At 39.2% G+C, this 11,860-nt stretch overlaps 1 protein-coding gene across 1 annotated transcript; it reads right to left on the bottom strand.

The window, feature by feature from the left end:
* Positions 1 to 8,139: 8,139 nt before the first annotated feature.
* LOC120429041 (protein odd-skipped) lies at positions 8,140 to 10,768 on the bottom strand. Its single transcript, XM_039594179.2, has 2 exons — positions 10,239 to 10,768; positions 8,140 to 10,135 (listed from the first exon to the last, which is right to left on the bottom strand). The coding sequence occupies exons 1-2, from the start codon at positions 10,315 to 10,317 to the stop codon at positions 8,904 to 8,906; spliced, it is 1,311 nt and encodes a 436-aa protein (XP_039450113.1). The 5' UTR covers positions 10,318 to 10,768; the 3' UTR covers positions 8,140 to 8,903.
* Positions 10,769 to 11,860: the final 1,092 nt, after the last annotated feature.

Here is an 11,860-nt window from a genome sequence, read left to right as displayed (position 1 = left end):
AACACATTCAGGACTACATTTTTTCGGTGTTAGTTTATGAAATAAGTTGGTAATAAAAATTATAAAAATCCAAATGTAAAAAGAGGGGTTTCCCATACTAATTTCCATACAAATTTGAATCGCTTTTTGCGGAAAACCAGGTCAAAACCAATCGCTACCAAATTTTGGGGGCTAAAATGGAACCTGTTCTGAAAAATTGATCATATCGAGCCACCCTATTAGGTAATCAAATGACCATCGAAATGAGTTTTCAAGTGTCAGCCAAAAAAATGTTTATACCTTCTCTGTGCCAAATATTGACAGATTATGCCAGATGTGTGTAAGTAAAAGTAAATCTTTCCCAGTTCCTGAGGGGAACACCCTTGAAGAGTATCGGGGCCGGCATTTACAAAGCGGATTCAGTGGCAGTCAATTAATCAACTTAATGTTAACATGTTAAGGTTAATGTTAACATTCCATAGGTCGCCTTCCTAAGGTGTCGTTCATAAGGTCCAGTTTGTGACGATACACTACCTTCCCTTTACTAAGCAATCGAATCCAGAAGGGAAAAGATCACCAGTTGTGTTGGTCCGAGCCGGGATTTGAACCCCGATCTACCGCTTACTAGGCGGAAGCGTTACCACTGGGCTACGTGGCTCGGTCCAGATTTGTGTAGCTAATAATAATTAGTAAGAATCACCAAAGTTAATGAAAACATAATCTTCATCGCAAGCAATCCACAGTTTTAACTTTCAGTCATGCATGCAAATGACCTTTTCAAAACAAACTTTTCATAATAAAACATTCTTTGTAACAGGTTATGGATAATGTGTTAAATTCAGAAGTTTATTCCGAAAATTACAATTCTAATTGAACATTTTATTGTATAGCAAAGATGCATTTGATGAAATTCAAATGAAATGCTATCCAAGGTTATACGATATCTTTAATTAAACTAAATCATTTTGCAAACTTGAAATAAGTTGACCCTCCCAGATTTAAAGTTCCATGACTTCAGGGTATTGTTCGGATTTCAATTCAGCATAAATTGTGTGCTTTCCGATGATAAAAGCTCAGTCATGCGTAGTACAGTTTATCCCAAGGTAGTCTTCACAGTATCCGATTATATCCCCGATGATTGGCATACGTCATCACTGCATCCTAGAATTATCATTTCCCAATGTCTACAATTTTAATTATAGTTTGCCGTTCTGAAACGAGCCAGCAGTGCCTCCCAGTAGTTAATTCCCGAGCAGGGGTAAATAACACGGGAATACCAAATTTTGGTATAACTTGGGCAAATAACAGGGACCAAAATGTGCCCTTGGTTGCCCAGTAATAGATGGTAAAATACCATGAAATCATACCAAAGTCTAGTATGTGGAAGGACACAACAATACCAAACCATGTTATTCCAAGGGTAAAATAATACCTCAAAATAAAACCATTTCAATACCAAGTTGAGGTCTTCTGGATTTTTGAACATTGCTTGAATACCAAAACATGGTATTGCCATGGTTTAATTTTTAGGTATTCCCGCGCCCTTGGAAAATCAGATTTTGGTATTCCTGTGGTCTTCCAAATACATGATTTTGGTATGATTTCATGGTATTTTACCATCTATTACTGGGCAACCAAGAGCACATTTTGGTCGCTGGTATTTGCACAAGAAATACCTAAATTTGGTATTTTCATACCATTTTTAGTGCAACAGTTGCAGTTAGTGAAAAAACGGAAATGATCCATATGCAACAGCCAAATCTACTCACCTGATGATTCCATGTTGTTCTTAGTGATATTTTTCACCACATTGAATGCATTTGTCATTGATGAACGGCCTGTGCTTGAAGTTCTTGAAGATTCTAAAAAATAACAAGATTGAAAAATAAGTGTTATTAAAATAAACTGGATTGAAATTCACCAAAATTCTATAATCTGTCGATTATCTCGTTTTTCAAAGTATTTGGTTATCCCAACTTAGAGAAATTTCAACGTTTCAAAAAAAATCTTAGTGGGTATATATAAAAAAATTGAAAATCAGCTTTAACATTTTTGGGTTTCAAGTCATTTTAGCGCAAAATTAATTATCTCATCAAAATTTATAAAAAAAAATCCCATAGTTTCAGAGGAATTTGATGAAACCTTTCAATACCAAAATAATACCAAAATGTGCCATCCTGACTTAGAAATTTTTCCACAATTTCAAGTCATTTCTTTAGGGGGTATATCAAAAATGTTTAAAATCAAGTTTGAAATTTCCGGTTTTCAATAAAAGCATTCGCTTTGAGACATCATTTTAGCGCAAAATTAATTATTTTGTCAAAATTGGTCAAAATTTTCCCATAGTTTCAGAGGAATTTGATAAAACACTTTAATACCAAAATAATACCAAAATGTGCCATCCTGACTTAGAAAATTTTCCACAATTTCAAGTCATTTCTTTAGGGGGTATATCAAAAATGTTAAAAATCAAGTTTGAAATTTCCGGTTTTCAATGAAAGCATTCGCTTTGAGACATCATTTTAGCGCAAAATTGATTATTTTGTCAAAATTGGTCAAAATTTTCCCATAGTTTCAGAGGAATTTGATAAAACACTGTAATACCAAAAGAATACCAATATGTGGTGTTCGACCATTGACAAATTCTGCAATTTTGCAATATCAAAACAATACCTTAAATTGGTATGATAGCACATTTTGCTCTTGCATAATCCTTAAGACAAATTTTAAAGGGTCCAGGAATACCAAAATTTGGTATTGATACCAGAGAAAGGTATTATTACGCATTTCCCTTGTTATTTACCCATGCTCGGGTTTCCGAGGAAATCCGCATCTGCATCGATTTTCTATCTGTCAACAACGGAAGTGTCAGTCGTCGCCAGCACGAGGTTACGGAATCCGGAGAGCTCAGGTAGGGATTCTGTGCTTTTGCGGGTAAGGTTATCATTACGCTTTCCTTGGGAGCGATTTTGGGATTTTGGGATTGATTTTGTCTACAACGATCGGCTCGGATAATTGCAGGGAATTAAATCGATGCGGTTTGCCTTCTTCAAGAAAACAAAGTTTGGCCGCCACAATTGATGAGTGAGGGTAATAACTCATGGTGACTTCCTGTGTTTTAGGGGTTGCCAGCATGGGTCCGAATCCAAAACCGTCTTTGCGGATAAACCTGTGTTTACACAGTATGACAAAAATTTAAATTTAGAGATGTGGTAAACCTAAATTTTGTTTTTTTTGTGCAGCTATGTTACACTTTGGTTTAGAAGTCAGAGGCAAACTTTGAACCAACATCGGCAGCAGAAGCCCCTTCAATGCGGTCCCTCCCTTAAGGAACTATTAGACCAGACAGCTGTGTTGATTTATTCTCGCGTGAGAGAGCAATTTCAATCACATTCATCATCGTTAAAAAGCGCGAAATTTCTGCCCCAAAGTTCCCGCGGATCGGATGCACCGCAGTTTTTTTAAGCGTAATCACGCGACGTGCACCAGATTGAGCCGAGATTGATTTCCCAGAATGCAGACGCCGCAGTTTCGCGGCTCAGTGATCGCTATCAATCACAGTCGTACCGAAGAGAAAAAAACAAAGCTAAGCATTTAGTTCCCAGCAGCATTCGTGGTCGTCGGAAATCTTGCGTGACCAGGAACGTTTAATTCGGGCTAATTAAATGATGATCGCCCTGAACACCTGAACCTTGCGAGATTTACGAAATCTTTCTCTCTTCATAGAATTTCATTCTGACACAAGACGTAAAGACTGAAGGGAAAACGACGGACGACGCCGAGTGATTGCTGCCAATTAGTGATAATTTTGTTTGGGCTTAGAAGGAAGGGTTCCACGGGGCTTCAGTTATCAATCCCAAGCGATACATCTTTCAAGGGGTTCAATTTGGAGATATTATCCTGTCCGGGTTGGGTTTGCTCAGCCTCGCTGAGCTCACTTTTCATGTGGTGATGATTATTATTATCAATACACAGTTTACAAGAGCGGGATATTCAGGGAATTTTGTCTACAATATGCGGTATGCAACTTTGAAACCGGTCAGAGGTGTATAGAACCACCTACCTTGAAAATGTCTAAAGTTACAAAATTCCCGGGAAACGTGAAATTTTCAACAAATTCCCCAGGGAAATTTGTTTTTTTTTCGAAAATTGATCTGATCCTGGTTCTTATTATTATTTTGCAACAATATTGTATAGAATAGCAATAGCAATGGTTAAAATAAGTGTGAGGATCAATTGATGTCTTGACTGCTTGTAAAAAAACATACATCTTCAAAAAAATATATAAATTTTCTAAATTTCTCACCAAATATCAAAAAACAAATATGAATATTTTTTTGTTAAGAAGTAGGTAATAGTGAGTAAAATTAACCCATGCTCCAAAACCATAAAATTGCTTTTAAGTTTGTTTCTGTGACCAGTTTGAGAGATTACAATAAAGAATAATATTGATAATTAGGCAAAAATGAAAAAAATGTAGAAAATTTGTTTTTCATAGCAGAGCAATTCCAGCCCAAAACGTGAATATTTTAGGTACTTTTTTCTCGACCCTCTCCGATTTCAATGAAACATTTGAGACATGTTATCCTACTTTTATGTAAGCCATTTTTTGTGTATATGGAGCCAGGTTCACTCGATAGTGACATTTGAGAAGGACGTAAGTGTTTTAAATATTTTTGTAATTCGAAATTTAAATATCGATTTATCTCAAAGCCGTTGCATCGTATGGAAAAGTGGTCGAAGACGAACTTGTAGGTCATTTGACGGGCTTTCCGAAAAAAAATACACTGAAAAAAAAAACACTCCACTTTTATGAGATTTTTCTGATTATTAAGTTTAAAAGTTAAATTTGATGGCGAGTCGATTTTTTTTCGTTCAAATTTTTTGTGAAAATAGCCTAAGCTGTTACAAAGACTTACAAAAAATGCAAGATGGAGCAACTCACCTAAAAAAACACAAAAATCCTGAACTTAAACTGTATTTTTGAAAAGTGCTCGAAACGTCAAAATTGTTACAAACCGAATACGGGAATCGATTCTCCAGACAATTTTACATAAAAGTCTAAATATTGACCACTGTCCTAAGTCCAATCCTTGTGAAGTTACAAGGTTTTAAAAATAAAAAATGTTGAAAAAATTTCTTTTTTATGGGTTTTGACAATTTCTATATGACAGACTTACTTTTTCAGTCTTATAAATATTTTTGTCACATAACTCGTTTTTTTGATGATTTAAGTTAATTTACTATCCAGGTTAATACCATCCACTGAACTACACTGAAAAAAATATTCTGTTTTCGTAACCCATTTTTCGCGTGTGGAGCAGGGTGTAATTTTTTCTGGGCACCCTAATGTACAGCCATCTCACATATTCGGAACACCCACAAACTCGGAACACTATTGTTTTTAGGATCTCTTTCTGCCATTTTATTGCTATTTCACTAGTAAAATTGGTTATTTTATCAAATAATGCAATTTAATCAACCTATGTGGTTGGAGCCTTCCTCACTCCTTACAAATAGATCCTCCTTAATCTTCAATCTCTTACAATGGCTGGAAAGTCGATTTACTAAACAACGATATTTTACATACAGATAACTGAGATCCGGCTTCTGTAAAGTACATAATTATCACTTAGGTGGTCCTTACTTGAGACAAGGTTGCTATATCTGCAATGTTTTGGATCCAACGGAAAGGTCTTTTGATTACTGAACTAACGATGTATAACTGTGACCTGAGTGGTTTTTTGATCACTTTTCTATCATCTGGATATTTGCGAAATAGTAGTTAATGCAACAAGTTGCAAAAAGAAGGTTTTTTCAGCACGAGTTGTACATTTATCCAACGAGGTTTACCGAGTTGGATTAATACGACGAGTGCTGAAAAAATCAAGTTTTGCAACGAGTTGCTAACAACATTTTTTGCAATTCCGAAAAAACGCTTCTTTAATGGAATTTTATTTCAAACATTCATGTGTTTAGTAAATTCATCGTTCAAAACAAAAAAATATTGAAAAATGTTACTTTTCGATACTAGCGTTGAAAAGTACAACTTTTCAGCACCCAAGTAGAACTTTTCAGCACTGTTATTGAAAGGTATTAATTTTCCATGCTGTTATTTTTGGTAGGGAAAAGTAGGCCGTTTTGTTTCTCCAGAAGGACAGGAAAAGTTGACAGTTTCACAGTGGAATTGCAAAAACATATTTTTATACCTTTTCACCTACTTATCGAAACATCAAACAACGCAATATTTTTTATTCGTTATTAAAAGACGCAACTTATGGAACCCAAACATTTTTTTCACGTTTTTGTCATCTTCTCGTTTTTACGAGCGGCGCGCCGAAAATCATAGTTTTTATTTTGAAAAAAAAAAAACATGACTCGGAATCCTGTTAACCTCCCATTTTGACCATATTATTGAAAATTGTCCGAGGAATCCGATACAAATATTTTCAGACATAGGCTGTTCGGTCTAGACACCGTCAAAATGGAATTGTAAAGTTTCATTCGACCTTTTCAAATGTTAGGCGAGAATTTTCGGTCTTCAAATATTTGCCACCTTTCATTTGCGTCTACCCGGGCTGACGGTAATAACAAAATTTGTGCCATTTCAATAACAAATATTGTTAAAATAACAAAAAGTGCTATGGAATATTCTTGTGAAATTCTTTTTTGCATAAGAGTTTTATAACAGTTTATGTTACTATAACAAAATTTGTTGCTGATCTGATATTGGTTGAAAGCCAAAACAACTTTGGAATAACATTTTTTGTTATGGAAAAATAACTCCAACTGTTATTTGGACAATCGGATTAGTTGTTAAAATAACAAAAAATAATAACAAAGATTTGTTCGAAGAATAACTAAAAATGTTATTAGTCTGTTATAACAATAACAATCCAATAACAAAAAAATCATAACGACGAATAACAAATCTTGTTATAAATAACATAAAATGTTATTGGCCTAGTATTTTCAAATATCAATAAATGTTATTCCCACGTTATTTCCGTCTGCTCGGGTAAGACAACTAAAAACGGTTTAAATGGCGCGGAGTTGTGATTTTTTTTTAAATATCGTTTTTGCGAAAATTAACGAAAATGGCCGTATTTAAATCACCCCAAACATGCTAGGAAATGATTCTAAACGCAGGGGAATGCATTTTAAATGGATTTCAGTTGATAACACTTGAATTTCCATTGAAAAATTGAACTTTTTTGAATAAAAAAAAAAGTTTTTCTCCAATTTTTTCAAACCGACTTTTAAGGGGGTGGGGGGTGACAAAACCTTTTAATAAAGTTTTTACCAGCCTTATCGATATTTTTATTTTCAATTGTTAATTTTATTACTCTTCCATTTTCATTAGTCTAATTTTCAAAAAAAAAAATCATGCAATGAGTTGATTAACTAGAGTTTTTAACTGTAATTACTTGAATTACTCCGGATTTATTCAATGACTCCCTCAAACTCCTAGTAAATCCAGATTAGCGACCAGTCCAAAACGACGCTGGAAACCCTTTGTCGAAAACATCCACTCCAGCTATTTGTTCATCAAACATGAGAATAAGAAAAATCGAATCGCAATTACCTCCCAATCTAGTCCACGTTTTTATTGAAGCAATACAGTAGTCAATCGTTATCATTTTGCGGGCACGACACTGTAAAGTTGCAATTGATTGGCAAGGGCGGCAACTCTTTGCAAGTCTACCGAAGGGTGTTCCTGTGTCAGCGGAAGACATTTTTGATACGACGATTGATGTCAGCCGCTAGGAGTAGTCTCGGAATTTTAGTAAGACCAGTCGAAAGGTGTTACTTTCAACTACAATAATTGATGCAAACGTGACTCTAGATTGGTTTAGTTTTGTTACATACAATGCCTACCTTTAGGCAAAAATAAACTCCTCGAAGTAGGCAACGGCCTCCCCAGTCAACATGGTAGTGAATATTTTACCCCCAAATGTATACTTTCAGCCGTGATGTTATCATGCTAGGTTTATTCGAAGAATTAACGAATGAATAGTTACTTTTTTTAGACTATTATTATCTTTGAATTCTAGAAAAAATCAATCAGATAAAATAGCATAAAGTATTTTTTCAATTTGGGGACGGATTATTTTTGAATAAAAATATGGAAAAAAGAACAAGTAAAAGACAATGTTTAATGTTTGATTTTCGCTATATTTTATTATTTGGATATTTATTAAAGTAATAATTTACGTCTTGACGGGACTTAAACGTACAACATAAAATATATATTCCTCTTACTTAAAAGTACTAGAATAAATTATTTACAAAGGTGTGTGTGATTTTTCCTTCCTAACAACTAATGCTGGTTTTTGGCTGAGATCAGTTTACAATACTTTCCAGTTTCTTCTTCCGCTTCGCTTTCTTTTCGTCACAATCAACGGGTTTTTGGTTAGCAAAAAACTGTGTGTGGCCTTAAGTAGCTTTGATTGTGTTGTGTGTGTGTACTAACTTAAAAAAAATGCGCATTCATAAATAAAAGCAATATCAGTCTTTAAAGAAAAGCTTTCTACCTCCCATTCGCTCTTTGCAATTGAAAATGTTTACTAATTCGCTAGCAACTTATTTCTCTCTGACAAGCGGGGTGAGTGAACAAAAAAAACCAACCTATTACTCTTCTCTCTTTGGCTGTCTTTTTCTAGGTCATAAACGAAACTTTTTTTTTTCTCTCGCTCCCTTTACGCCTATCATCTGAGCCTATGCTTTGGGCTATCGTTTGGTGGGGCCTACCTCTCTCCCTTTCGCTTCTCTCTCTCTCTTGTTTTGCGTTAACAATACCGATTAATAAAATCTTTGTAATAAAGAAAAACGAATACAAAATCAACAAAATTAGACTCAACTAATTTCTCTCCGACTGACTAAGGAACATCTCGTGTTGAGGGCGGTGACGGACGGGTGTCAAATTACCGCTTCATGATCTCATCGATGGAGAATCCGAGGGACTTTTTGGCGGGCAGGGTGGACGGTTCGGTGCCGTAGCTCTGGGGGTGCAGGTTGTGGTGGTGGTGGTGGTGCTGTCCCAGATGATGGTGATGCTGCTGCTGCAGATCGTCCTCGTCCTCTTCGTCGTCAAAGTCCTCGTCGACGATGATGTCCTTTTCCGGGGTGGAGGGGCTTGATTTTTGCGAGAGGTCCAGAACGGGGCCGTTGGGGGTGACCTCGGAGATGGCGTGGCTTTGCATGTGGGTTTTGAGGTTGGCGCGCTGGTTGAAGGTCCGGTTGCAGATGTTGCACTTGTGGGGCGCTTCCTCGAGGTGGGTGATCTTGTGAACGGCCAGGGTGCGCGACTGGCAGAATCCCTTGCCGCAGTCGGAACACTTGAAGGGCTTCTCTTTGGAGTGGATGTAACGGTGGTCGCGGAGATGGTCCTGCCGGCGGAACGACTTGCCGCAGATGTCACACGAGTAGGGCCGCTCGTCGGTGTGGGTGCGCTCGTGGATGAGCAGGTTGTAGGACTTGGTGAAGTGCCGGTTGCAGTACTTGCAGATGAACTGCTTCTTTGGGCGGGAGCTGCCGTGACCGGTGGGTTTGATTGGGCCAGGGCGACCGAGGCCTGGGAGTCGGGCGGCAAGTTCCGTCGGGTAAGCTCCCTGGTGCTGGAAGTGGAGTCGGTGGATGGCGGCGTTGCGGATCCACTGCTGCATGAGGGCGTGGGGGTGGTGGGCGGCAACGGCGGGGAGTTGGCCGTAAGCCGGCAGCGGATAACCGGTTTGCTGGAGGTGTTGCTGAGCTGCGGCCGCTGCCTGGGTTTGGAGCCAGAGGCGGTGCTGCTGCTGCTGAACCTGCTGCTGGCTATGGTGGTTGTGGTGTTGTTGTTGCTGCTGTTGTTGTTGTTGATGGTAGAGGAAGGCCTCCATCGAAGCGACGGCTGGGGCTGCTGACTGAGGCTGCTGCTGCTGCTGGGGGAAGAAGCCCTCCTGGTGGTGGGGAGCATGCTGTGGTGGCATGTGCTGAGCCGCCGGTGGAGACCGGTTTGCCTGTTCCATCTCGTACTGGTACTGGTGACGCGATGTGATCACGGCCGGCGTTGTGTTAATACTGCTCTCTTCGGTGGGAGTGTGTGGCGGGGTTAGGATCGGCGATACCGCCGAGCGGGGCTCCTGCTTGATGACGGCCAGAAGCTCTGGGGGGAAATCTGAGGAAGGAAAGAGAGGGGGAAAACGCTCAATTAGACTCCGAGAACATTGCGGATTGCACGACTGAAACGGCTCAAGTTTCAACACTGGATCGATCCTTACCTGGTGATCTTGCTTTCAACTCTTCGATGCTGATATCACTGCAGGACGACGAAGTCGATGCGGACGAGTTGAGAGACATCTCTGCTAGGTTTTGAAAAAAACACGTTTCACGATGGCACTGCTGCTGCTGCTGCTACTCCAAATGAGACTTCATTCACTATCACTCTAGCCAAGTCGGACAGTCACTGATAACCTCAAGTTCGTTGCTATTATTTTTGTATTCTTGTTTTATTACAGCCGATGTAGCTCGCACACTCAATCAACGGAAGCACTGCTCACTGTTCCGAAGCTGTAACATAACTAAAACTGCTGCTGCGATATCCTTTGCACGTTATCCTTTTCGTCCCATACGACGACGACGACGATCTCCAGCTATGTGTATATAGACGATAAACACGCTCACAACCGTACACACTGTATCGATGTATTTATGTGGTGCAACGACGTCCAGCCAAAAAAAAACACGTTCGTTTCACGACGGACTCTCTACACTTCTACTTTTTTGGCATAGAGCTACGAAACTAGATGTTTAGACAACAAGTTGTCGGTACAAACTGATTTGCTACTAACGAAACTTCCAGGGAAGTCACTTCTGTGCATGGAGAGCAAGAGAGGGCTCGGGTGCGTGAGAGAGTGTGCGAGAAAGAGAGCGCGCCCGGCATTGCGCGAGTGCGAGCGAGAAGGCTTGCACTGGCAGTAGTGGTAGTGGTGGGGATAAACGTTGACGCCCACCGTTGACCGTCCAATGGCCGGGTTCCCTTTCAGTGTCGCCGTCGGCTGACAAAAGAGACTCTCACAATACAGCCCAGCAACGTCATTGTGCATAGATTGCTTGCGCCGCGCACGGCGGCCGACGGAAAGGGACGCTCGACGCCCGTCACTCTCACTCTCTCTCGTGCCCTAACTTGGCCCTTTTGTCACTTGCGCGCTGGTAGTGGTACAGTGCTACTCCTGTTGCAGCAGCAGATCCTCCGTTCGGCAGCTTCTCGGCGGCAGGAGCTGCCGGTGCTGCCGTACTTCTTCTGTATTTTAACATTTTTTTTATTGTCACTCACACACACGTACGTACGAATAAGCAGACAGGTACGGTGAGGGCACACACGTGGCGCGCGCGCTCCTCCACACGAGAGAAGAGCGAGGTTCGTCCTGGACAGGGGACTCGTTTTTACAACCCTGCCCGGATGAGATCGGGGGTTGGGAAATAAAATGGAATAAAAAATGTCCCGGGAACAAAGGGATGTAATCGTTTATTGAATTAAGCTGTAGCAAAGTTTGGAGGAGAAAAAAAATATATGTGGAAAGTCTGCCAATAATAGCTGACTGACTTTTGGCCCCGGGCGGCTACTGGGAATTGATTGAGGGTTCGTTTTGTACCTGTTTGATAAGTTAATTGATTTTTTACAAGAATAAATTGACTTAATGATGATTTTGCATTCAAAGCATTAAAAAAACCTTTGTTTAAAAAAACATCAACTTCACTACCATTCAAAATCAATAAAGCTCTTATTCTACCTTAGTCCTTATATTCTGTAATATATTAACTGTGGATTCTCAATATTCTTTTTACAACTGCAACTTGCACAACTATTGTTTTTGACAATAATTTATACTAAAAAGCAGCA

This window comes from Culex pipiens, chromosome 2 (genome assembly GCF_016801865.2).
Source record: "Culex pipiens pallens isolate TS chromosome 2, TS_CPP_V2, whole genome shotgun sequence".
NCBI classification, from domain to species: Eukaryota; Metazoa; Arthropoda; class Insecta; order Diptera; family Culicidae; genus Culex; species Culex pipiens.
This window is presented reverse-complemented; position numbering and strand designations above follow the sequence as displayed.